The sequence below is a fragment of the Podarcis muralis genome, chromosome 1 (genome assembly GCF_964188315.1).
Source record: "Podarcis muralis chromosome 1, rPodMur119.hap1.1, whole genome shotgun sequence".
In the NCBI taxonomy this organism is placed as follows: Eukaryota; Metazoa; Chordata; class Lepidosauria; order Squamata; family Lacertidae; genus Podarcis; species Podarcis muralis.
The window spans coordinates 83,290,347-83,318,312 of NC_135655.1; the positions used below are offsets into that span (position 1 = coordinate 83,290,347).

General features: G+C 43.5%; 1 protein-coding gene across 2 annotated transcripts; it reads right to left on the reverse strand.

The window, feature by feature from the left end:
* On the reverse strand, positions 1–26,961 carry ALDH3B1 (aldehyde dehydrogenase 3 family member B1). Of its 2 annotated transcripts, XM_028740207.2 has the most exons (11): positions 26,835–26,961; positions 14,989–15,769; positions 9,426–9,588; positions 9,204–9,314; positions 8,586–8,706; positions 8,342–8,427; positions 7,823–7,904; positions 7,101–7,487; positions 6,478–6,644; positions 2,194–2,293; positions 1–1,066 (listed from the first exon to the last, which is right to left on the reverse strand). In XM_028740207.2, exons 1-11 carry the CDS (start codon positions 26,842–26,844, stop codon positions 873–875), a joined length of 2,202 nt encoding a protein of 733 aa, XP_028596040.2. In that variant the 5' UTR covers positions 26,845–26,961; the 3' UTR covers positions 1–872. The 2 variants fall into 2 exon arrangements, with proteins under 2 accessions (XP_028596040.2, XP_077789711.1); XM_077933585.1 differs by lacking the exons at positions 14,989–15,769; positions 26,835–26,961 and adding an exon at positions 12,656–12,735.
* Positions 26,962–27,966: the final 1,005 nt, after the last annotated feature.

Genomic DNA, 27,966 nt, shown 5'->3' on the forward strand with positions numbered 1-27,966 from the left:
TTAGTTTTGATGCAATATCTTTATTACAGAAATAAAACATTTACTTGTAAAATGTTCAGTTATGCAAGCAGTGTTAATAAGGCTGCATTCATAAGCATAATTACTAGCAAGCAAGCCCCATTGAACTTGGTAGGAATTAACTTTTGAGTACAGATGCTTAGGATTGCCTAGTGCAAAAGTTATTGATGGGATGGGGAATCTGAGTTAAGGATGTGGCTAATGTACAGAAACGGATATCAGAAGAATTGTGATTACTAGAAGGGGTGCATCTGAGGGATAGTGCATGACTGCATTGAGGGTATAGAAGTAAAAGAAGATTTGGCTGTACAAGAAGTTGCATGGATTTAACTTTGAATCTTCTTGGAATTAAATTGATTTAAGCACCAGCCTCTACTTTCACCCATTAAAATATCACTCCTTAAGAAATGATACAGATATATTTGTGAGGATAGCTATTCCAGTGTACAGTGTTCACCAGTCTTTACAAAGGAATTGGTGGTCATGGACATTAAATCAGTAATTAGCTTCATAAAACTCTGTTAAAAGGGAAATCAAACTCTGATTTTACCTATTGCAAAAACCTTGCAAGTACTTAGTTAACTGAAGTAGGTGGTCCTATACATTGTATGACATCAAAATATAACCACCAGCTAGGCATTGGACCGACTGGGGAGCAGGAAAAGGGGTGGGGTGGGAGGGCATGTAGCAAGTAATCAAGATAATGGGGCAAGGCTTTTCCAGGAGGTAAGAGTTTAGGCAAGTGCCTTATTGGGAGGCGAGGAGAGAGCCAGATAAAACAATCTTCTCTGTCTCCAGCAGCTAAATTCTTCCAGCAGCTCCTGGGGCCAGAAGGCATATGTGATTCATGGAGTTCACAGCAAGGTGCACATGCCTTTACGCTTGACGTCAACAAGGGAGAGCAACAATTGTAATTTGCCTTCGGTATAGGGAGGGTAGCGAACGGTGTTGATTGCCTCCAATCCCATGCAGCGCAAGAGTGTACCACGGTGATGAGTGAATGTGTCGAAGCTGAACTTGCCGTGGTACTTGCCTAAGCCACTGTATCCTGCAACAGAAGAAGAAAGCATACAGTTCAGATCCTGCTCCCTGGCAAAAGCTTAGTGTTTGCCCAACAGCCTGGGCATGGCCCAGCCAGATGGGTGGGATATAAATAATAAAATTATTATTATTATTATTATTATTATTATTATTATTATTATTATTACTACTACTATATATTTCTCCAAGCCAGATTGCAGCAGGTGTGCTCAGAAAGAGTTCCCTTATCACAGCCCTTGCTGTTTATCTTCAAGGCATTTTCAGGGTTTTGAACCCACTTGGCAATGCATCACAACCTAAAATCATTGACTAAAGATAATCTAGTATCTTATTACCTGATTCTACCTGCAAACAGTATATACTTGGATACTGTGTTCTGATGTTCGGCAAGACTTCCCACTTTACTATCACTAGTGAAAATGATTCATGGAGTGGCACATAAAAAATAATAACCAGCTTTAAAAAAATGTAAAGAAATTCAGCTGCAGGCCTCTGCACTCTTGCCTGGGAGCAAGACTTCAGCATAATGGAGCTAATGTATGAGTAAACATGCACAGGATTGTGCTGGACATGTGAAACACATTCCTTTGATTAAGCCTGCCATATGAATACTGGAGGGGAAGGAGATGCTGCATTCTGGCAGATTTGAATACAAAAATTAGCTGCCGTATTCCTATGGAGACAGATGGTTATCTTGGTGTATATGCTGCAAAAGTGTAATGTGTATGTATACAAATAGTACCTATGAATATGAAGCAACTACTACTTCTAGCACTAGAGGTACTGGGACCTGGCCTGAATTGAACAGTGATTCTTCCAGCCCCACAACAACAAAGTTAACCCGAAGGATTGCTATAATTTGGTAAAGGACGGGTTCAAAGCCTAGAGCCCTTCCTGCCAGCAGATCCCCAGACTACAGCTTCTAAATGGCACGCTGGGATGCATGTTTGCAGCTAATTCCCTTTTCTATTTTGCATTTTGTGCGTGTAATCAACAAATGCACCAAGAGCAGTACGGAAACCTTCAAGGCCTTTGGCCTTCACCCATGGGAAAGGAAGGAGTATCAAATTGGGAGGAAGCATGTGCAGAGGTAGGGGAAAGAGACAACATGGGGGAGAAAGGCCTTATTCATACCTATGCCACCAAATGGTAAGGAGACCAATGTTGAGTATATAATGGTATCATTGCCAGAGAAGTTGCCACTGCTTGTACAATTCAATACGTGGTTCACAACCTATGGAGAGAAAAAGAGCAGAAGAATATCAAGGGCCTTGTCCCTGGTAGCCTCAAGTTTGGGGTTTGATAGGTACAGTGGTGCCTCGCAAGACAAAATTAATTCGTTCCGCGAGTTTTGTCGTCTTACGATTTTTTTTTGTCTTGCGAAGCACGGTGTCGGAAAAGTTTTGGAAAAGCTTCAAAAACCTCAAAAAAGGCTACCACACCGCGTTCTATGAGTTGCTCCTCGAAGTCAAGTTGCAACTGTATTAACGGTGTTTAGAAAAAGGAAACAAACTTGCAAGACGTTTCCGTCTTGCGAAGCAAGCCCATAGGGAAAATCGTCTTGCGAAGCAGCTCAAAAAACCCTTTCGTCTAGCGAGTTTTTTGTCTTGCGAGGCATTCGTCTTGCGAGGTACCACTGTATTAGCTTTTGTAATTAGAGACACTTCCAACCATTTATTTTCTTCAGAGCTGCATCATCAAACTTGCTCCAATAATAGATGTTTATTGACATTTTGCATCTCAAAACCCAAATGGAAAGTCCCTTACCCAATGAGGTAGTACTCACTGAGTACTGTCTGTTTTTGTGAGTCGATACATTTATTAGGGTATTTTCATTCATGTTCTCTTAGTCCTTTCTAAAAGTTTCTGTACTGATGACAGTGTCTAGCAAATCATCTGTGAACTGCGATGCAGGCATATGCAAATGCCCCATATGGGGATCAAACCTGCAACCTTGGTGTTATTAGCACCACACTCTAACCAACTGTGCTATCCAGGGGAGATCGTGTTCAGTAGTGTCCCTACGACAATCATAGCAGGTGCTCTGACATTTAAAGGATGCAAGATCAAATGCTGGGGCTACTGTCTAGAAGTTTGCTAAATCTAAAGCAGGGGTAGACAACCTAAGACCTGGGGGCTGGATGCGGCCCAATTGCCTTCTCAATCCGGCCTGCGGACGGTCCGGGAATCAGCGTGTTTTTATATGAGTAGAATGTTTCCTTTTATTTAAAATGCATCTCTGGGTTATTTGTGGGGCCTGCCTGGTGTTTTTACACGAGTAGGATGTGTGCTTTTATTTAAAATGCATCTCTGGGTTATTTGTGGGGCATAGGAATTCATTCATTTATTTTTTTCAAAATATAGTCCCACCCACCACACGGTCTGAGGGACGGTGGACTGGCCCATGGCTGAAAAAGGTTGCTGACCCCTGATCTAAAGGAACTGCAAGACATTTGCGCACAGCTGATGCACTGCAGGAGTTGCAGTCCTCTGTTAATAAACAGATCCCTTGCATTCAGAGTCTGGATTCTTAAAAAGAAAATTACATACAGCTCAGGCTTCTGATAGATAGCAGAGGAGATGAGTGGGAAGGTTTACAGAACTAAAACGTGCATGCAAATAGATGTTGAAATGAAATAATAGATGTCTGCTGCACTAGCACCATCTGCTGGCCATTGGCAGCAGTTTTGGCAGGAGCTTACGTTTCAGAGACAGCCCAGTCACCCCAAACAGGAAAACAGTAGCGCATATTACATTTTGAAGATACATCATCCAGCTGTTTTCAGTGCCCATTTGGTGAATGAATTCAGCAAACGAGGTTTTGTGGCAAACATGGTGTTGCCACAATGCAGCACAGCCCCTTTACTGGGGCTGGGAGGGTGAGGTTCAACTCAGCGGAAGAGCTGAGTTGTATATAGAAAGTCTCAGTGGGTTTGATGGCATCTCTAGGTAGATAAAATGCTGAGCTGGATGGGCCAGTGACCTGACTGTTTAAGGCAGCTTCATATGCGCCTATGAAAAATATACACATCTGGGGCATGAATTGGCACTTAGGACTGTGGCACAGTTTCCATTCATTTCAATGGCATTTGTATAAGAACTTTTCCCAATGGATTGTTCCCATGTGGTGTATAGGGATCTTAATTCACTTATGCAATATATCACATTTTAAGGGTTTCCCCCCCTTAAATAAGGTGGTTTATTTTAAATGTGAACTGAAATTTTGAACAAAAACAACAAAGAGTCTTGTGGCACATTAAATTCATGCTGAAATGCTATACAGATTTTCCTGATCGGCGAAGAGCAATCCAAACCACTAGGTCTGCTGGCTAGGAGGGGTTTGGATGTTGTGGACGTTGCATGGGGTAAATCACGAGCGTGTCTGACCCCTTGCAGATTTCCCCACTTTGAATTGCACAGTGAGCCTCCACTTAATTCAGTGGAACTAACTTTCACATGAGCATGCATAGAATTGTGTTGGAATGGCCATTTTGCCACTGTTCATGTGACACATGAAATTTTTGAAATTGAGCTATTGTTCTTCATTCATGCTGCACAAAAGTTAGCTTCTAGAATTTTCATGCAGTCTAGGATCTTTCCACTCACCTTCTCACTGGCTAGCACAAGACATTGCATTCTGAAAGAGTGTGTGTGTGCGTGTGTGTGTGTGTGAGAGAGAGAGAGAGCGCTTGCACTAGCATCAGACAAAAGGGGTGCACACCCTTCAGAGATCTTTTAAAACTAAAAGATACAAAGCATTGGGTACTCCCTCCCCTTTAAAAAAGAAATAGTGGGCTCAGAATCTCGCAGGTAGGTGGGGGAATGGAACTATACTGCAATGCCAGAGCCACTATCCAAGGAAGTACACCGGACACTAACACTGTCACCTTCCCCACATCCAAAGCTCTCCCAATATTCATGCTACTTGAGTGCAGGAATTTCTGTTTACCAGCAACTCTGGCTAGGAAGAAGGATTTACCTTGAAAGACGGTTTTACAGAACACATTGTCTTTTGTCCAGAAGCCAAAAGCCTCTGTGTGTGATTTATGCCACTGATACATATAATAACTGGTGTAGGTACGGGCTGCTTTGAAGCCTGATGATTAAAGTCTCCGCCACCACAGCTATCTAAAGATGTTAATAACTTCAAGTACACCAGCAAGGCATTCTAGCGTGTCTCAGCCACACAGCCTCACTCACTGCAAAGATAGTTGGGCTGCCAGTCTGGCAAATGAACCTCTTACTCCAAAATTACTATTCACTGCAGAAGGGACAAAACTGAAATGATATGGCACACTTGCTGGTTTTTTAAAACCCTAAAGCCTCAGCTCTACTTTCTGTCACTTGGTGATCACCTTTTAATGTTAGGCTAAGAGACTGGGGAATAAATAGAAAGAGAGTTGGCCATAGACCAAATTCTGACTATTTTTCAAACAGCTGCACACTAGATTACTTGTAGCACCACTTTATGGTCCTTGTTCTATGTATAGCTAGATACTTCAGTACATTTTTTATTTTATTTTAAAAAAAGGCTTAGTGGGCATGTATTTGTATCCTTGTCCATCACAACCACAAACAACCTCAGGTTCTATGTCTGTAGGTCAGAGCAAATTCACTGCTGTCAGAATTCACTGTGGTCACTGATTTTCACGGGACAAATATAGCTTGTTCTTTCTTGCTCAGGCTACAATCCTATGCATACTTACTTGGGAAACAAGGCTGCAACCCTCTATGGAAATAAGCCCATACATGTTTCTTAATAATGCTGTAGCTAAGTCTTCTTTACTTCCATGGAATTCACTTCTTAAGAAACAAGCCTCGGGCTGTGCATTTACCATATACACAAACATTTGTTGTATGTTACAAAGAATCTCGAGGTCCAACATGCCTCCTTGCCACCGGCGCACTGTTTAAACACTGTGGGCATGCAGAGATAAGCTGCTGGGAGCTGCTTCGTGGACATTATGCCAATGTTGATACAGCCAAGCATAAGCACATTTTGAAAGCAGCACCACACTTCTCTGGCTGTTGGCCAGCTTTGGTCACGTTCCTGTAACCATCCCCAACTTCCTGGATTAAGAGAGCTCTAACCCTAAAGCTGATCAGAAGGTCAATGGTTTGAATCCCCGCGACAGGGTGAGCTCCCGTTGCTCGGTCCCTGCTCCTGCCAACCTAGCAGTTCGAAAGCACGTCAAAGTGCAAGTAGATAAATAGGTACCGCTCTGGCAGGAAGGTAAACGGCGTTTCCATGCACTGCTCTGGTTCGCCAGAAGTGGCTTAGTCATGCTGGCCACATGACCCAGAAGCTGTACGCCGGCTCCCTCGGCCAATAAAGCGAGATGAGCGCCACAACCCCAGAGTTGGCCACGACTGGACCTAATGGTCAGGGGTCCCTTTACCTTTACCCCTAAAGCATACCTTGCAGTCACAGGAGAAGGCATAGGCAACCAGTGGACGTTGCTTTCTATTGATGTAGTGGATGGCCTCGTCCAAGTCTCCCACAGTGAAAATGGGCAGGATGGGCCCAAAGACCTCTTCTTGCATGATCGGCTCCCACTCCTTCACGTCAGCCAGTACAGTGGGGGCTGCAGGCAGAAGATTGCATCAAGACACATTATATTCTCAGATTGCTCCCATGCCTTCCAATTCAGCCATGGCCTTCGTTTCACCCAAGGCTGCACTTCCCAGTGCACAAGCCCACAATATGCCTCTGAATGCCGGTTACTAGGGAGCGCAAGTGGGTCGAGTGCTCTTGTGCTCAGGACCTGCTTTTGGGCTTCCCCCTAGGCATCTGGTTGGCTACTGTGAGAACAAGATGCTGGACTAGATGGGCCTTTGGCCTGATCCACCAGGGCTCCTCTTGTGTTGTTAAATGTTTTTAATATATTTTAATTCTGTTTTGTTACATTGTTTACTGCCAAGGGCTCCTTAGGGAGAAAGGGCAGGATATAAATGTCAAAAATAAAAAGGGGGGAATATCAAAGAGGGTCTCCCGGTCTTTCCCCCACCCCAGGCTCCCTGTCAGCAGGTCACTTGCTCACCAATGTAACGGTCACATTCATCAGACTCTCCACCAATGGCCACTCGGCCACATTCCAGGAATGCTCGAAGGCGCCGGAAGTGCTTATCATCGATCAGACGGCCAAAGTCGGGTGAATCCTGGGGGCAGTCACCGTAGAATTCACGGATAGCTTGGCGCAGGCAAGGCATCAGCCTCTCCTGCGTTTCAATGGTGCAGATCACATAGTCTGGTGCAATGCAAGTCTGGCCAGCGTTGAAGAACTTTCCCCAGACAATTCGGTTGGCCGCGTTCTGGAAATTGCAGCATTTATCCACGTAGCAGGGGTTTTTGCCCCCCAGCTCCAGAGTCAATGGGGTCAGGTGTTTGGCTGCTGCAGTCATGATAATCTTTCCCACGCGGGGACTCCCTGCAGAGGGATGGCAAGATTTAGGGGAGTCACGAGAGAGATACGCTACTCCCCAAACTCCCACCTCACATTCTGCACCAAGGAACCCCAAATCCTGTGCTTAAAGAAAGAATGTGTGTAAAAATGAATTCTGGAAATAAGTAACATAGCCCATATTTAATTTTTTATAAGTTACTGCCGTTCCAAGATCAAGGTTTGCTTTTTTTAAAAAGTGGAAATTTGACATTCTGTTGGGATGTGGCTTATGAGAATGCTTTAATTTTATAAGCACTATATAAAGGGTGATGGTAATAAAAACGGAGGTGGTTTTTTTAATTAAAAAAAAGAGAGATCACCTGTGAAAAAGATGTAATCAAACTGGTTCTCCAGGAGTTTGGTTACCTCTTCAGAGCCACCTGTCACTACAGCAAAGGTTTCCTGTAAAATAAGAGAAGGTTCACATTAGACAAATTCATGCAGGATAAGGCTACCAGGGGCTATTGTTATGAAGAGTGCAGCTCTCCAAGATCAGTGATAGTGAGCCTCTGAATACCAGTTGCTGCGGAACAACGGCAGGAAAGTGATGGTGTGCTCATTCCTCCCTGGCAGACCTCCCATAGCGATCAGGTTGGCTACTGTGGAAAAGAGAGTCCTGGACTAGATGCAGCACAGCTCCTCTTATGCAATTCAGTTTACCACTACCACCACCACCCTCCTGAGAGATAGTTCAGTGGTGGCCCCTGCGCCACCACTTGACAATACCCATCACACCGGGGAAGGAAGACAATGTAATGCTCAGGAGCAGGAAGAAGGCACGTCCAGTAAGTTGGCATCAGTTGTGCTCTGAGAAAACAAGAAAGAACCAAGGAACTCACCGGGTCAAGATAACAAGGCAGCGCTTCGGCAAGAAGCCTTTCAGTGTGGCGGGCTAGCTCTGCGGGTTTGACAATCACGCAGTTCCCTGGTGGGAGAGAAGGGACACATTACCATAACGACAGGAGACAGAAAGACTACAGCATGCCTGGAAACAAGCAGCAGCAGTCGCTGTAGAGAGACCAGTGGAAGAAGGGAAATGCTGTGAAGCACTAGATGGAGGACCTCTGATGGTTTTTCACTCACCAGCTGCGATGGCCCCCACAAGAGGCACCAAGAGAAGATTGATGGGGTAGTTATAGGGTGCAATGATGACGACCACGCCATACGGGTCCTTGCGGATGAAGGCACAGTCAAGCTTGGTGGCCTATAGGGAAGTGAAGGCACACACAAAAATCTATGAAGCAAGTGGAGCAGAGTGAAGAAGAGTGAAGCGAGTTGTAGAAATGAAAGCCTGAATGTGCATTTCAACCATTGCTGATATTTAGTGCGAAAATGCATTCAGTCAACATAGTTAAAATGGGGCACTTATGTGATCTTACTAAACCAGTGGGAATTTGAGTGCTGTTGGCACAGGAACTAAAGCACTAGGAGACTAGCTGCTGGAGGCCCCAGTTTGAGACCTTACATACAAATAGATGATAGATAGATAGATAGATAGATAGATAGATAGATAGATAGATATAGTAATAATAGCGAATGAGTTAAATGACTCCTTCGAACCGAACATCCATATAACAGTTTTTAAAGGGCACTGCACAGATACAAGATCCACCCACAGTTTAATGAGCACAGCTTCTAGACTTTTCTCCCCATTTAACACACGAGGTCATCTTTCCTCTTTTTTCAACTCAGCCTCCTTACCAAGTTCTTGCTCACGTTCTCATCCTTCATCCAGCAGCTCAGGTTGTTAAGGGCATTGTTCACCTCACTCCTTGTAAAGGCAACCTCAGCAACCTCCCCTTCGAAATGGGGCTGTACAGAGGACACAAGAAAGAAAATACGTTAGCAGAGTCCATTCTGGGCTGAACAGCCACACCATGCCGTAACCCTTGTGGTTCCTCTGACCTGGATGACCACACTCACCCTTCGCATGTCTTGATTCAGGGCATGCAGGAGATCCGACCTCCTCTCCTCCAGGAAGCGATTCAGGGCCTCCAGCTGCCCTTGTCGATACTCCATGGGACGTGTCTTTCCCGTCAGCCAGGTGGCACGCAGGCAGTCCACAAGGCCAGCATAGGGGTTCATTCTGGAGAGAAAGCAGGTGCTCTCATTTATTTATTTTACTTATTTGAGGCTCGTGTATATCACTTTTCATTGTATGGACCCAAAGCAGATTGAATTGCTGCTGCAAGACCCCCATGTCATGGGTCATTTATGAAAACACCATCCCCTAGAGCAGGATGCCCCAGAATTGCATCATCCTTGATGGGTGTCTGCTTTCCTTATTTTGTTTATTATTGTGTGCCTACCTGGGGAGAATCATCTCCTGCTCAACAGCTTCCTGCCCTATTAATGTAGGAGGAACAAGATGCACAAAACCCTATTGTACCTCAGGAAAGGATCAATGAAATGTTTTTCCTTTGTGCTCTGGAGTGGGGTGTGGGTCACGTTGGGGCTGGTATGCATATTCCACACACACAATAGGGACTGGTATTTAGGAGTTACCACCACATTTACCTCACAAACTCAGCTGATAAGGGTGACATTCAGAGAATAAGCGGAGCCCCACTAAGAACTGGCTGCTCACTGGACAGACTGCACATTAGCAATACTTGCCTCATCTGTTCAAAGTCAAAATAACTTTGGGCTGCACTGGAGTGTATTGGGCTAAGTCCAGAGCAGAGCCACTGAAATGAATGAATGGGAGTCATGTTTGTTCACTTCAGTGGGTCTACTCTGTGTAGGACTAGCATTGAATGCCACCCACTGCAACAAGAAGTAAAGGAATCTGTCTACAGCATGTTCTCAACTACTGTGGAGGGTCATCGATGGGGTGCCCACATCCACTACAATACTGCAACAGGCACACCATGATGCCCATCGGTTGAGCTGAATTTTCCATGCTGGATTTGTTCATCAAATGGTCCGCCTTCACTGCCTGCACCCACTCCCTTCTTGTCTGATTGGACAGACTCCAACAGTAGTGGCTCAGTAATAAAAATGCTAGCACATTTGCAAAGCTAAACAGGGTACAGTATGGTTTCAAACTGGATGGGAGACCTTGTGCTGAGATGCCTGCATTGCTCGGAGCTGGCTGACCTGACTGGAAGAATCCGCGACCAGAAAGAGGAGGAAACACAAGAAGATTGGAAGAAATTTAAAGAATATTTAGCGAGATATTGCAATATAAGATAACTAAGAAATTCCTAGAAGTAACAGATTAGGCTAAGGGATAGAAAAATATTAATAATGATGACTATTATGGATTATAATTGGAAGTAAGGATAAGAGTTTGTAATGAAAGAAGATATTGATGTTATAAATATGAAATTGGGAACTGCTAAATATGAGATATGATGAAATTCAGATTGGAGGGTGTCGAGGAAGTATTTTAGCAATGTAAATATACCTGGGAACAAGAAGGAAAAAAATCTTCTTTTATTTTTTGTGTTTCTATTGCTGTTAATTTTTTATGTTGTGTTAAGTGTAATGTTTTCCTTTTGTGTTTCTGTTTGTGTGTTATAAGAGAAAACCAATTTTAAAAAATGGGGGGGGGGGGAGAGATGCCTGCATTGCAGTGGGTTGCACTAGATAACCCTCAGGAAGCCTCCCAACTCTACAATTCTGTGATTTTATGATTCTATAAGAAAGGAGATGTAGGTGCCACAAGACGGTGTGGAAGGACTAGAAGGGAGAACAGAAGACTAGAGAAGAAGCAGGCATGAGAAGGCATGCCCCATACATTTAAAGCACATACACATCCCATGAATCCTAGTTTGTTAAGGGTGCTGTGAACTGTAGCTTTCTGCAGGATAAAGCAAAGCAAAAAGTTTAGCACCCTGTGATCCAGGACTGGTCTTACATCTGGAGAGGAGTATCATAACCTGTGAATAACAGATGTTGACCAACCTCCAAAAACCTAACCCAAACCTCCAAAAACCTAATCCTGTTTCCTGAGCTATTTCCATCTCCAACGTTTCCCATTGAATAGGCTCCACCCTGAGACCTGGCCTGGCACTTGCTGCTGCAACATCTTTGGAGGCATACAGGTTGCATGGATGCGGTCCTGTCATGCTGAGTAGCATTGCCCTGGTCTCAGCTTCCCAGTAGCTGATTGGACAGCTTTTGCTGATAGGAAGACTGCCAGTTTGAACCCAAAAAAGGTTGATGGAGAAGTGAAAGAGGAATGGGGGGAATCTCCATCCAAGCTTTCCCCTCTGATTATCCCAGAAATTGTTTTGCAGGGCAGTTGTGCAAGACAGGAAATGAGGAGGTAGGATTACTGGGGATTCTTGGGATTTTTTTGGTGTGGGAATCTCATTGAACTTTAATTCCTTAAACGCTGGAGAGGAGGACGAATTGTTGTGGTTCGAGAACAATACTTCCTTTAGATTCCTGGCTCAGGTTCATCATTGTAATCAAACTGCTTTTAAATAATACTTTGCCCCGACCCAATTGAAAAGTGTCACATGGATCTCCTGGGTTTTGGTTTATCTTCCAGATTGTGGTGACTTTCTTAAGGTAAAGGGACCCCTGACCATTAGGTCCAGTCGTGACCAACTCTGGGGTTGCGGCGCTCATCTCGCTTTATTGGCCGAGGGAGCCGGCACACAGCTTCTGGGTCATGTAGCCAGCATGACTAAGTCACTTCTGGCAAACCAGAGCAGCGCACAGAAACGCCGTTTACCTTCCCGCTGGAGTGGTACCTATTTATCTACTTGCACTTTGACATGCTTTCAAACTGCTAGGTTGGCAGGAGCTGGGACTGAGCGATGGGAGCTCACCCCGTCATGGGGATTCGAACTGCCGACCTTCTGATCGGCAAGTCCTAGGCTCTGTGGTTTAACCCACAGTGCCACCCGCGTGGTGACTTTCTTAGTGCTTATCCATAAACCAGTTTTGCCAGTCCGCTTACATTGTGCCTGATTTGCAGCTGGCTTCACGCTTCCAGGCGTGGGCAGCTGAGCTAGCAGTCTTGATCTGCCTGTTCTTTCTTTCTTTCTTTTAAGTCCTTTGACCAAACACATACTATAATCTGTCTGTGGACTGAAGCAACTTGTGTTTCAAATTTAAACCAGGCTTGAGATCACGTTGTCTCCCTTGGAAACCCTTCCCTGATACTCAGTACAGAGAGTTAAAAGAAACCTTTGTACCTGTTTCCAGATGCAGGTGCTCACGAGTTTTATGTATGCATGTATTCCAGGGCTGTGTCCATGCTCAAAGGAAATCATGCCCTGATTGACACATATTGTGTGTATTTCAGCAGATCAGCTGACTGACACATAGAGGAACTAGCTGACCCAGGTAAGGCAAATGCAGTGCAATTATTGAGCAAACTGCAGGACATGCCCCCATTGCAAACCTTTGATTGCATAAACCTTTCACGTGGTATTCAGCTGACTTTTACATAGAGTAGAAATGAAGGGACCTAAGAGTTATGTTCATTCATTTCAATGAGTCCACTCTGAATCAATTCATCTGAATAGGTTTTTCATGATGGTTGTGGAGAAGAACAAATTGCATTGGAAGAAGTCTCAACAAAACACCCATGCCATGGCAGCCCAATATTACATTATGTATTTTTGTGTTTTTATATTGTAAACTGCTCTGTGATCCTCAGATGAAGAATGGTATAGAAATTCAGTTAACAACAACAACAACAACAACAACAACAACAACAACAACAACAACAACAAATGGGGATGGTTGTGGAAACTGGCTGAAACAACTAGAAAATGGGTCTGGGTAGATAAACATTGTGGCTTCTTTGCTATGCCAACCTTTGTAGTGACTCCTACAGTCCTGTTGTTGGCTCACTTATAATAGGAAGGCAGCAAGCTATTATGCTTCTTGTATAGAATTGGAACACTGGGCATGGATAGAAAATGACAGGCAACTATGTAAAAAGTGAATACGTTGCAAACAAGTTATACACATGCCCAAATGACCTGTATTGTGGTGGAGCAACCATGGGTTGTGTGACCCATTGAAATTAATAACCACGACTAACTTAGGTCCATTTATTTCAATGGGCCTATTCTGAGCAAAATTCAGTTGGATTTCTCAAAGCACATGAATAAAATGCAAAATTCAGCATGTAGACTGCACCAAAAACTCAACGTTTTTGTGAAAATGAATAGGTAAGCTTGCATTCTATGCTCTTACAGTAGTATTCCATAGTATTCAAACACACAAATCCATTAGAAATATTTTGGCATGGATTTAGATGGTGCAGGACACAAAAAGAAGGAAAATGTTGGCTAGGGCAGCCGGTGAGAAAGATGGAGAGAAGGGAACTCAGCAAGGCATAGGGAATGCAGTTCTAAAAGTCCACCTTTTTGTTTTCTTTTTTAAATGAACCATGAGGCACACACTCACCCCAATAATCTTAGGAACTGTAGTTTGTGAAGGAAGCAGGGAATTGTAGCTCTGTGAAGCTTAAACTTCAGTTCCCAGGATTATTATTTTTCATGGGCCATGTGTTTCAAATGTACATCTGCAGCCTGAATCCTTCATGGGCATTAATGACCAATTTTCAAATGTTTTCCCAAGCCGCAAGGATCAAAAACCTACCTTAAGAAATGTTGAGATTTCCAGGGAGGCAAGTTCTATTTTAGGGTCTAGTCTAGATTGTGTATTTCATGGTATGGTTCCCTATGAGTAGCTCTGCATATAATGCTGTTTTATGCATAATTACTTAGCATGCATTTAGGTGCTGTAAAATCTATATATTTTAAGTAGTTTTCCATTGAGTTGAGTGGGACAAGTTCACACGAGCAAGGACACCTTTAAAATGCAAAGTTCTTCTACAATTGTTATCCTGCTTATCCTCACAACTGAACTATGAACTTAGTTGTTATTATTCTCATTTTTACAGATGGGAAAATAAGGGTGTGAGAAAGTGATGCTCACAGGACTATTCTAGCAAGTGCCTAACTGTAGCAGGGTTGCTACAGTTTTTCTTGGCAAAAGCTGCATGTATAGGTACTAAGCATGGGCAACTTCTACAAGTACAGAGATACAGTAAAATGAGGAAGTTGCTTTCGTTGGTGATGATAATGATGCCTCTTATATCACAGTTAAAGGTAAGATTATTGGGGTGAGTGTGTGCCTCCTCTTTGGGGAGAGGTGGTTATATTAACTGAGTCCCAATCCATACATGGCTCTCTCTCACTCTTTCCAACCCCCTTGTGGGATGCAATGCTAAGCACCTTTTCCTGGAGCCCCACTGAATCATCTGACTGTAAGGTAGGGCTGCTATACATCCGGATCTTCCAACTTTTGGGTTTTCCTAAAAAAAAACAATTTTGGGGCACGTAAGGTAAATATGCACAGAATCCAGGTGCAGTGTGTCTTATTTGTGTATCCTCATCAGACTCTGAAGTTGTGACTATGTACTATACACATACCTGAACTGAACAGAAAATAGGGTCCAGTAAGCACAAGAGATCCTTTCTAACTTGTCCTCTCAGTGCCCATTCCTTACCTAGATAATTCACCGCCCTTGTTGTCTTGGCTTGGACTAGGAAGGTCCTGGATTTTTTGTTGTTGTCCTGAAGAGCTTCCTGCTTGTCCTGAAGAGCCTCGTCCTGAAGAGCCAGAGCTTCCTGCTTGTCCTGAAGAGCCTCGTCCTGAAGAGCCAGAGCTCCCTGCTTGCCCTGAAGAGCCAGAGCTCCCTGCTTGCCCCAAAGAGCCTCGTCCTGAAGAGCCAGAGCTCCCTGCTTGCCCTGAAGAGCCAGAGCTCCCTGCTTGCCCCAAAGAGCCTCGTAGTTGTCCTGAAGAACCAGAGCTCTTTGACTGTCCTGGAAAGCCCCATTGTTGTCCTGAAGAACCAGAGCTCCCTGCTTGTCCTGAAGACCCTCGTCCTGAAGAACCAGAGCTCCCTGCTTGCCCTGAAGACCCTTGTTGTCCTGAAGAGCTACAGCTCCCTGGTTGTCCGGAAAAGCCTCGTTGTTGTCCTGAAGAGCCAGAGCTCCCTGCTTGCCCTGAAGACCCTCGTCCTGAAGATCCAGAGCTCCCTGCTTGACCTGAAGAACCAGAGTTCTTTGACTGTCCTGGAAAGCCCCGTTGTTGTCCTGAAGCGCCAGAGCTCCCTGCTTGTCCTGCATCACTTTGGAGAGGAATTTCCTGGAATTTGTGTTGTTGTGGTTGCGCCCCTGCACCTTCTGTGCTCTGCATATCTTTAATTTGTTTGGGGATTTCTGGAACTTTGCGCTGTTGTCTTATGTCCCACTGTCCTGAGAATACACTTTGCACTATTTCTCCAGCTGGAAAGAGAGAAGAAAACAGAGTAAGTCAACTGTGCTCTCTGACTGGCAGAAATTCCTATTGGCTTTGGGTATGATTGCACCTTCCCAGGGAAAGGTGGAAAGTGTTCTATTCTTAAACAGAGCTGACTTAGGTGGTTCTAGGCTTGCATTGGTGTTATGTCTATGGACTCAAAATAATTCTAAATTCTCAGGGGACATTTGCACCTTGTCTTGCTCAGTGCCTCAATTTATTTATTTATAGTGTTTCTGAGTCACCCCATAACCAGAGTTCTCTGGGTGGTGCAGTTTATTTAAATAACAGCATTTATTGTTTTAAAACAAACTTAATCCAGAAGTTCTCAAACTTTTTTATCTGGGCCATACTTTCAGAATAAAAATTTACTTCGTGCCACATCAGTTTTTTTACTGATAAGAAATACATTGGGACAATATACATTCTGCAATATAATATGTTATAAAGAATATAGACAATCTATCTTAATTGTTATAATATAATGCAGTTAATGAGGAAATGAAGGACCCATGCTGAGAGAGATGGAAGTCTGAAAGTATGGAAGAACTGTATTTTATTTATATGCAATATTTATTTATTTTTGGGGGACGCAGGTGGCACTGTGGGTAAAAGCCTCAGCGCCTAGGGCTTGCCAATCGAAAGGTCGGCGGTTCGAATCCTCGCGGCAGGGTGTGCTCCCGTTGCTCAGTCCCAGCGCCTGCCAACCTAGCAGTTCAAAAGCACCCTCGGGTGCAAGTAGATAAATAGGGACCGCTTACTGGCAGGAAGGTAAGCGGCGTTTCCGTGTGCTGCGCTGGCTCGCCAGATGCAGCTTTGTCACGCTGGCCACGTGACCCGGAAGTGTCTCCGGACAGCGCTGGCCCTCGGCCTCTTAAGTGAGATGGGCGCACAACCCTAGAGTCTGTCAAGACTGGCCCATACGGGCAGGGGTACCTTTACCTTTACCTTATTTATTTTTGTAAAAAAAAAAGTTATTTCTACATAATATATTTTTGCTAACTGACGGGTGGTGGGTTTTTTTGTACTCTTGTGATACAATATTTAAAATCAATAAAATATATATATAATAAAAAAGAAAGAAAGAAATACAGTGGGAAACACAACTTGCTCCCATTTTGAGAAGGTATTTATCCATATTCAGCAAATAAAAAAATATTATTTTGATTCAGTACTATACTTCACTGAAATGTTTAAATGTTTCTTTGATTGCTCTTGAATCTTCCTACGACACTTGCCATCCTCTCCTGCCACACCAGTGTGGCGCACCACATCCTTTGAGTACCACTGACTTAATCAAACCTAAAAATCATAGCACAACACTAAAATGATGTAGGTGAACTAATCAAAATGCACACACACTGCACAGGGCAAAAAAAATTAATCAGAATAACAGCCGAGACTCGCATAAAGGATATCAATACAAGGTGTGGAAATGATGCTCTAACAACTTTACAATCCCTAGAAGAAAAGAAAGGTCTTCGCCTGGCACTGGACAGCTATTAATGTGGACACTGTTGAGCCTCTCTAGGGAGAAAAAAGGGAATTTCACAAATGGTGGGAACTTCTCCCCATCATTACACCCAAAGCCCGCTGTATATGTTTGGGTGACAAAGCAGCAAGGCTGCCAAGTGGACTCAGGCATTGCTGTGCTGGCAAACAGCCTTGCTTGTTGGAATGCCTTGCATTGTACTTTTCTGCACCTCAGCTTTTCCCTTTTGCGACCGAGCACATTCTGGATTTGACACACACACCCAGGTGGTAGTCAGTCTCACCGTAGCATTGCAGGGCAGTGACGGCTACTGCCCCTAGGGACTGGTAGGGTGGAAGATGGGGATCAGCTGTAGGTGGAGCAAGAGCCAATTACAGAAAGGGCCAACTCATTCTAGGTTTGTCCTCATCCTCCCTGCTGCTGAATCCTACAAGGGACCACACTGAGACAAAGGAACTGATCGGCAGTGCCACTCCCTGGGCTGGTTGTAAGTAGTAAGGCAAGCATGGGGGGGCTGGCTGGGGGCAGACTGTGATTAGCGTGGCCGTGCCCCATAAACCAGCCTCCACTATTAGCAGGTTGTGATTATATAAATGCTCCCTCACATTCCTCCCTGTAAGTCAAAAACTAGCACAGCAGGCAAAGGCTACTACATTTCTTTCTTTATGTGCACAGATTTGCAGGCACTTTTATATGTGGCAGCCACTCTCTGCAGCGCGAAGTGTCTCAGTCCATTCTGCTGAGCATGTTTGCCCCTTCAAGTGTCTTCTAAAAATCAGAGCACCAATTTCCTTCACACAAAAGTCTGGTACTCCCATAGCAGCTCAAAAAGCAAAGGATACATAAAATTAGCCAATTTCTCTTTCTTTCCCCGCCCACTCTTGCGCCGTTGACTCAGGCCCTCTCTGAGCTATGTTTCAATTTTACGATTTGGCATTCCCAGTCTGACTCTGAATTCCTGCCTTGCAGTTCATTTCTGCAAGAAATAAGTGTGCCTGTTATGTTTACTGGTTGCTAGTGAACATAGGAAACACACAGAATGGTCACCTGGAGGAAGTTCGTGCAACGTGTGCAGCCTAGAATGAAGTCCCTTGTATGAGTCAGTATCCTAGGTTAATCAGCGCATTCTGGAATTAATTCCTGGTTTAATTAGAGCTGGCTCATAATTCGTTAATCTCCTCCACTCGCTTGCAGTTGGAGCATGGAGATTTGGGACTTGGATTCTGAGTCCGTGAGCCCTTAGTGGGGGTTTGAGCTCTGAATTCAGAGACCCCTGTCTTTGAAACAGATTGTTTTTGTTTTTTACTTCTACACATAAAAGCAGTAATATGTGAAGGACGCTTATTGAAAACCAGAAGATAGCATCCTTCCAGAAGAGAATGGTGGGGTTATTAAGGGTGGGGCCTTAATGACCCCTCGGGAATCAGCTTGTTTATTGGGCTTGCAGTGAGCAATGAGTGTCCTAACTCTGTGTTTAAAACAAGATCACTGTCCACATAATGTGTCACGAGGATAATAGCTGACTCAGATTTTCTGGCTAGAACTGCCCCAGAACTGGCTAAACTTGTCTTGAGGAAACAAAGCATGAGTATGAAGGAAGTGTCTAACTAGGAGAGACTAGGTCCCTTCCTAGAATCTGAGACTTCTATGATCCACAAATTGGTGTAATTGGCCTCATCATTCTGCATTAAAGTAGTGGAGGGAAATCATTTTTTCTCATGCAATAGCATCACAAGCCTGAGGTCATCTCTTGACTCCTTTCTTCCATTTGCATATCTCTCACGTGCAGTCACAACAATCACATCATGTCTTCCTTTTCAAGATCTACTCTTTCCTTTCTGAATCTCCTGCTAAAGCCTTTGCACATCCTTCTGGTAGTCTCTCCCCTAGACCAATGTTTTTCATTGTTTTTAAACACTGCTTCTGATAACCTGAAAACACGATACAATGCTGTGGGCCTTCTTCCTACTGTATCTTCCTCTAGTCAGTTGTAAATGCATTGGCTAAAACCATGTTTTCCTTCAAATGTTATGACCCTGTCAATTCTCTTCTTAAATCAGGGACAGGGAGCCTGTGGTCCTTCAGATGTTGAACCACAGCTCCCAGCATCCTTGACCACTGATGGTGCTGTCCGGATCTAATGGAAACAGGAATTCAACAACATCTGGAGGGCCGCAGGTTTCCCATCTCTGCATTAAACCTTTCTCCTTAACAGGTTTCACATCTAACCTGCCCTCCTTCCTTTTCAAGTTTTTTTTGAATTATATATTTATCCATATATTTATCATTATTTACTTCAGTAAAAATGCCTCTTGGTTGCACCTTAACCTGCAGACATACTGGGGTGGTATACAAAGAGAAAGAAATATAAGGCTCCAATATGTATGTTCAATCAATAATTCAACTAAATACATGAACTGGCTGATTCACACATGGAAGCAAGTAATCACCTGGTGTTTAAAACACATGGAAGGAAGTGCTACAAAAGAGATGGTAAGAAGCATAATTAACTTGCATAATTCATTGCCACAAAACATCATGTTGTCTTAGCTTGGATGGCTTCAAAAAGCAACTTCAGAAAAACAGGACAAAACAAGTTCATGGAGGTCAAGTCCTGTCAATGGTTGATAGTTAGGTTCACTAAATGGAGCCTTCATGTTCAAAGATGGAGTAGCTTCTGCTCTGTACCAGTGGCTGGAGATAACCTGGTTCTAAACAGACAATGGCATCACCTTCATGCTCCTTCTGTGTGAGCTTCCATAGGTGTTTGGTTAGCTGCTATTGGAAGCAGAGGTTGACCTTAATCTGATCCAACAAAGCAAGAGTCAGCAGGCAATGAATATGCCTGGAATTAATGCTATCCCCTAGCCTTCCTTTCAGCATAGTCATTGCTTCCTCTCATGTCATCTGCTGCTAGCCCCTGAGTGTCCTGCTCATACTGTTCTGGCATGCTGTTCCCTATGAGTGGAATCCAGTTGCTGCTGTTTATTGGAATTCAGTGAGCTTGTGCTCACAAATGGACTTTTGATCCTGCAGATTCCTCTGCTAATGAAAAAGGGAAACAATTTTGTTGTTGTTGATGATGATTTGTTCTTCCCCCTTGAGGCCCAATGCCACCTTCCACCATATTCCAGAAGGTCACCCAACCCTCTGAGACCAATTTTCAGAGGACACTGGGGACTATAGAAGTGGGGGGGGGATAGACAAAAACTGCCTTTCTTCTTTTTCTCCTACCAGAGGCATCTATTCAGTCAAACACTAGGGACATATAGGAAGCTGTCTTGTACTGAGTCGGACCAGTGGTCCATTTGCTCAGCACTGTCTGTACTGACTGGCAGTGGTTCTTCACTGCTGAGTTTTTGTTGAATGGATGGTTGCTTTGTAAAGGAAAAATGGATTTAGATTGTAAAGTTGTTTTTTTTTAAAGAGAAACAGCTTTAGGGGACAGTGGTTCTTGGAAACAGGTGACTTGGCTAAGCCAGGGGTCAGCAACCTTTTTCAGCCGTGGGCCAGTCGGCCGTCCCTCAGACCATGTGGTGGGTTGGACTATATATATTTTTTTGGGGGGGGGGGAATGAACGAATTCCTATGCCCACAAATAACCCAGAGGTGCATTTTAAATAAAAGCACACGTTCTACTCATGTAAAAACACCAGGCAGGCCCCACAAATAACCCAGAGATTCATTTAAAATAAAAGGACACATTCTACTCATGTAAAAACACGCTGATTCCCGGACCGTCTGCAGGCCAGATTGAGAAGGTAATTGGGCCACATCCGGCTCCCGAGCCATAGGTTGCCTACCCCTGGGCTAAGCACTCATTCTTCCCAAGTAGCTCTTTGAGGTTTGTATGTGTCTGACTCTCATTGCAGTTCTACATCTAGATGCGGCATGGAGAAGAAATCTGATTCAGTTCACATTTAAAGGTGAACTAACCAAATTTGTGGGACGCGGGTGGCGCTGTGGGTAAAAGCCTCAGCGCCTAGGGCTTGCCGATCGAAAGGTCAGTGGTTCGAATCCCCGTGGCGGGGTGCGCTCCCGCTGCTCGGTCCCAGTGCCTGCCAACCTAGCAGTTCAAAAGCACCCCCGGGTGCAAGTAGATAAATAGGGACCGCTTACTGGCGGGAAGGGAAACGGCGTTTTCGTGTGCTGCACTGGCTCGCCAGATGCAGCTTTGTCACGCTGGCCACGTGACCCGGAAGTGTCTCCGGACAGCGCTGGCCCCCGGCCTCTAGAGTGAGATGGGCGCACAACCCTAGAGTCTGTCAAGACTGGCCCGTACGGGCAGGGGTACCTTTACCTTTTTAACCAAATTTGTACTTTCTGAAAAAATGTGCAAACCGCAACACCAGGTATCCTTTGGAATTCGCAGTTATCTGAACTTGGTGGTACAATTTTCTAACCAAAGTTGGTTTTTACAAAAAATCATATATTAGGGCAAAATATGCATACAAATGAATATATTAATGAAAAGAACAAACAAAATTGCATTATATATTGGGAAATTGCTTGAAAAAATGTGTATATTATTTAAAACTGCTTACAGTTTTTTAATGCTGGTTTCAAGGTATGTGGTTTTTTGCTTAAAATATTGTAAGTCACTTTGAGTTACTGTGGCAAAACAAGTGACTAATAAATTTAATTATTAAGTAATAATAAAAATAAAGTTAATTAATTAATGTGTATAGAAAAGAAACTGATACTAAAATGCTGACAAATTTTCATGATATTTTAAAATGACAAATTGCTGCAGAAATATGGAGAACTGAATTTAAGATGAGAAACTCAGAAAACTCAAATTAACAGATCATCTATCTGTAACCTAGATAGAGGATTTATCTGTTTTTGAAGCTAAAATTCAATGATTTTGTGCTGTGATGATACCTTCAGGCACAAATGTTTCATGCAACTGCTCCAATCAGTTCCCTACTAAGAATGTCATCAGGGATATTTATGGAATCACTGATAACTTCATATGACTTGTCAGGAATAGGGTCTTCGTGTTTTAGAATTATTCCTTCCTTTCAGAAACACTGGTGGATACTCTGTGCAGAGTAGTGGAGAGTGGCAGAGGGAAAAATGGGTCTGCTTGATCAGAGTCTGGAATTATAGGGGAGCCTAATCTACTTAATTTATTTGAGTTCTTTCCTACTAAATTCTGCTCAGGGCAGATGGACATGAATGAACCTAAGACATCTGAATTAACTTCAATGGGTCGCCTCTGAATATAACTAGTATTGGACGAAACCCCTTTTCATGTTGTTATCTGTCACTTTTTACATCATCTAACATATCTTTTGCATGGTTTGAGTTTTCAAACTTCCTAGAAGTGGATCTGGTTGTCTATTTTTTAAAAAATTTTTAAAGCCTTGATGTGGGTGAGTTTGTGCTGATGCATGTCTAATAATCTATCAAGATGCCGGTTTGCATGTTATCTGATTTTCTAGATGCGAATAATATAGGCTATCAAAGGGCGGGAATAATTTACCGTGCTCCAAATTTCCTCCGGCTCCTAGCATTTATGATTAATTGCAACTTGTTTTGGCTCAGCCCTATAAAATGTTAGGGAGCGTATGTGTTTTCTTTTTTCTTTATGTATGCCAATCAATTTTGGTGGTTTTTGTTTATGCAAGGAAGGTTCAGCACGAAAGATGGTTTGGAAAAACTTAAGTACGGTAAATAAAATGACAACAAGTGAAGTTTCCTCTGAAAATCAAGGGCATTCTGGTTTATACAGCCTACATGTCAAAACAGCCTGGCCATACAAACCCATTGCAAAGTAGAATAAATAGCATGCATAGTGGTGCAGACATAGTTAAATGAACCGAAATGTCATTTTTCGGAAGCATCACCATACCTTTCCTTCTGTAAACATCTTTACTCAGATTACCTCCTTATGCCTTGTCAGAAGTGACTCAACAGGTTTTCCCCTGTACAATGCTAGATTACTGTGCTGTTTTGTTCCATTTAGGAGATAAAATAGTATTCTTTTTTTCACACCAAGCTGCCTAATAATCTTGTGGGTGTTGTCTGCAGCCTCTGTGGGGCCCTGGCAAATAAAGCTTGTACCTTGGTTCATAGAGCAGTGTGATCCCCAAAGCTGGCATTGTATTTACCTGAGCAGTTCTTGCCACTCTGGTAAGACACCCCAATTTAAGGCATTCAGACTTTCTGTTTTAATTCTGTTCATATCAGTTCCTATGTCACATTTTTAGTACTGTTCTAGTTATGTCTTCAAATTGTGATTGTATAAAACAATAAATTCATATGTTAAATGCAAGGTGTGTTTTTAAAAAAAATAAACTAGTAGAAATGAAACTGTATGGCTACTGAGCACTTCACATCTGGCTATCTATATAAACATTTATTTAAATTGGGGAGAAGGGTTACGTATTGCTATTTTCCTATAAACAAAAACAAACCCCAGTCAAATTAAAATTACTGGACAATGCAGTATTTTTTGTAATGGTCAGTTTCAGAAACCTTTTTTAAAGCTTAGTCATACTCCAATATAAAATTGACCTGTTATACAATATGACCTAAGAGTTTACTGACATATGTTGTTGACCAAGTTGGTAAAAAACAACAACCCAGCTGCTTAACTGGAAGCTAGGAATCCAGAATCTAAACATTTCTTTGGAGTCAGTGGGTCTGAAATTGTTTCAAGGTTACCTCAGTATTGCCAATACCATACGTAAGTACAGAAATGTGTTCTTATCACAACAAATGTAATACAGGCATGTATGGAAACTGTTACCATTGCCATCACCCTTTTTAAAATACATGCAAGCACAGACTCAATCCATTTTAAAAGTATTTTAAAAGGAAACAGAGGACTGCAAGAGCTTCCACTAGTACAATGGGGCTTCCCCACTGTCTCCCCTCATGTGCCCCCCACAAATTTGGCTTGGGGGTCAAGGGAACCCCTAAAGCAGCACATGGTGAAGAAGATGGGAGATTGTTCCACCTGGCAAGCTGACAGAACAACTGGGAAAATGTGATATTGAATTCCTCCCAGAAATTCAACTTCTCTGAAAGAAAATGTCAGATACACATCTGCTTTGTAGTTGGGGAACCGTGGCAAGGACAAAATGTCACGTGATAGCCTTCAGTGTCTTTACTATTTACATCAGGTCTCAAATCGCCCGTAAATTAGCTGCCTTCCACCTTTGCTGAAAATTAAAATACTTTATGTGGTTCGATGGACTTGATGAACTCTGTTGCTACCATTTGGTTATCTGTTTAAATGTATCTACACCCTGTATTTTAGTTATAGAGATTAATAAAACAGATAATATAATTGTATTGTATTGTATTCAGATTGTATGTTTTTCTACTGCTGTCAAACCAGACTGTTTCAGAAACAGAGAGCTGTCTGGGCATCCATTTAACTTACAGAACCGTAGAACTGAATAGTTGGAAGGGACCCTGAGGGTCATCTAGTCCAACCACCTGCAATGCAATAACCCTGTTCCCATGTAAACAGCGAGCTAGTCAGCAACTTTTTTTGTCAATTTAAGACCACTTCAGGCAAGAGAGGGGAAGGCCAAAGCCCAACCTCCCCTCCTAAATGTGGCAGGTTGCCACATCCCCTCGCCACACACAATGCTCCTTCACACCCCTCTTTCCCTTTGGTGAAAGAGGCCACATAACACCACCCAGGAGGCCAGATTTGGCCATTGGGACTCCGGGTGTCCTCTCTAGTATACAGATTCCATTGAACCTATTACAGCAGGAAGGAGAGACTTATGCCCCCTCCAACATGTTGTTGAACTACAGTGCCCATCATCCTTCACCATTGGCAGTGCTCACTGAGGTTAATGGGAGTTGGAGTCCAGCAACACCTGGAGGGCAACAAGTTCTCTGCCTTTGCTGTATGCTTTCACGCTCTCTCTCTGTTTTCAGTAAGTAGATCAAATTCTGAAAAACTTCCATAAAATTGCAATATCCTTTGCAGGGAAATACTATTGGGTGCAATCAAAACAACAGGAAATTGCTCAGTCACCGCAAGCATCTCTGCTTCCCTGATGGAGGAATCTGCCCTCTCCTCCCCTTTCACACTATTATCCTGATCCCCCAGATCTGATGTGGGGAAGAAAGGGGAGAAAATCCCACTGTACTAGTGGCGCTTGTTGTGCTGGTTCTCGCTAGCGCAACTGTTTCATTGAATCTTGCCTATAATTTTGATTATACCATTTCCCTGGTAAATACGGGGAGCAGGAGACAGATAATTACTAGTTCCCTCACCCCAGAAATTGCTGTTCTTGCTCACAATGGAAGCTTTCCTGGATGTTGCTAACAATGGACTTTTGGTCTGGTTCTAGATTTGTCTTTTTTCTGCCTAGACAGAGAATACAATAACAGCATTCATCCCTCTTGGGGCTCAGGCAGGATTCATCCCAGGAGCCCCAAATGTTTCAAAGTTCTCCTCAGTGTCTTGGATAAAGGAGTCCCAGTGATGCCTTCTGAGGGAGAAGCTAAGGGACATCACAGCAGCAAATACCATCATGTGACTCAAAGTCACTGTTGCTCAGTAGATTTCTGAATTTTCCTTTGTTCAAGTAACTTCCATAGCATTAGAACAAAAGCCATTATTAGTGATAGGTTGCCCAGAAGCCCCTGCATAGCCAGAGGATTTGACGAGTGCACTCAATGCTGTGAACTACCATGACCTCTGATAGAGTAGGTTGCCACTTGCCTCGATCCTAATACAGGCCAGACACTTTATTATTTTTAATGTTAATATTTGCCAGTTTATTTTCTTGCAAAGTATTTCAAGGGGACTGACATTAAAACCAATTCAAAGCAACAATAAAAACCTACAATTCAAGCAATACATATAAAAAAGCCTAAAAACACAGCAAAACAAAAAGGCAGGACTACGGGCTCTGCCCCACTGAAAGACACCACAGTGCTATTCTTCAAATTAAGGGCCAAAAGGCCAGGAATAGAGAAAAGGCTTTGCTTGGTGCCTAAACCTGGATAAAGATGGTGCCAGATCCCTGGAGAGCGCATTCTACAAGCTGGGAGCCACCACTGAAAAGGCCCTTCAGACTCCCTATATGGCTTTGTAAAAACTGTTGCTAAAATAGCTGTCATTGTCAAATGTCCTGCTGGCCAAACATCCTCAACGCTTCCTTAGCTTTACAGTCCAGCCAAAGGCTCAGGCCACACATCAACATTTCCTTGCAAAGCTTCTTTTCACAATGATCCTATGAAGGAAGCTTCTTATTCCCATTTTACAGATGGAAACCAGAAGCTGAGATATAGCAACATTCGGGGCCTTGCAGTGTCTAGAACCAGGACTGATTCCTACATTTCTCAGATCCGATGCAAGAGCACCAATATTCTATCTGTAGTTTTCACTAACTCATTTCCGTACACAACATGCCCTCAGCCATTGACAACACTAGGAATGTGCAGATCTGAACATGCAGGCAGAACATGCTGTTATCCTTGCCATCTCAACTATCCAATTCCTTGAAGATGAGATGGAACTAGCACCCCCTAGAGGGACAAATCTTGAACTCATCCAACCAACATTCATAGTAGTACTGTACCTCTTTCCATTGCTGCTGCTGTTGTTGCTGCAATCCTCAGCCTGTCTTCCTGCTGCTTTATGTCTGGCTGGCCCTGGGTGCTACTGATGAGAGGAAGCCTCAGCACCTTATTTGTTTCTCTGGGAACTATCTTTGACTCAGCGCATTTTTGCTTCTTTGTTTTTCCTGCCCTTCATCTCTAGGGGAGGTGATTGGGTGCTGGCCAATCCACTTAGCAGCTGATTGGGGCTGAAGGAGATTGGGGCGGGGCCTCTGCCCAAACCACAAGAATAAGCCGTGCAAAGGATATGACTGGAAGGGTGGGGATAACCCATAAAAGGGCACGTGGAGGCAGTGCTGGCCTTATGGAACTGCATGGACACAGCCTAGAAGGCAGGAGAACTCACGTGAAGGCAATAGGACCTTAAGTGTAAGAAAGAGCCCCTTTCCCCTCAGACACTATTGTTTCCTTTGCAGGACAATCCTGAAGAAGGTGACCTGAATGTAAGAGAAGGACATGTCTCTTCTTCTCCCCACGCACAAAGCAAATTTGGAACGTAATTTTCTTTGCCCATTTCTCATTGTTGCCCAGGTAATAGTGGTACCCCTTTTGTGGACCTCTGGCCCAGAAGTTACTTTCTTTTACACACACACACACACACACACACACACACTTCCTTGAGATGCATTCTGGAACATACTCCCCTACTGGCAAGCAGAGATTCTTGGATTATCATCGCTGTCATCATTCATTGTTATTTTGAGGCATACTGGAATGAGATGAAACACCGCGATCCGAATCGTCATAATCCTACACATTGCACAGGAGCCCTGCCTGCTCTTTGCACACCTGAAAATAATTCGTTTGCTAGATGGTGTCATCTTTCAGCACATAATGAGAGAGTTTTGGTCTTAATCTGCTTGAAGAGGGCTCTTAATGAGCATCCTGTGCTGGAGGCAACAGGTAGGGCTGGGAAACCTTTGACACATTTGCTGTGTACTTAGAAACCACAAGAATCTTATCGTGGCTGATTCAGGTATATGTGGCACTTGGACAGCACATGGTGGGTATGGTGTCTCAGTTCTGGAATGCCTGGAAATAGCAGGGTCACACTTTCCAGATAATCGGAATTCACTTCTGAACAGTGCATTC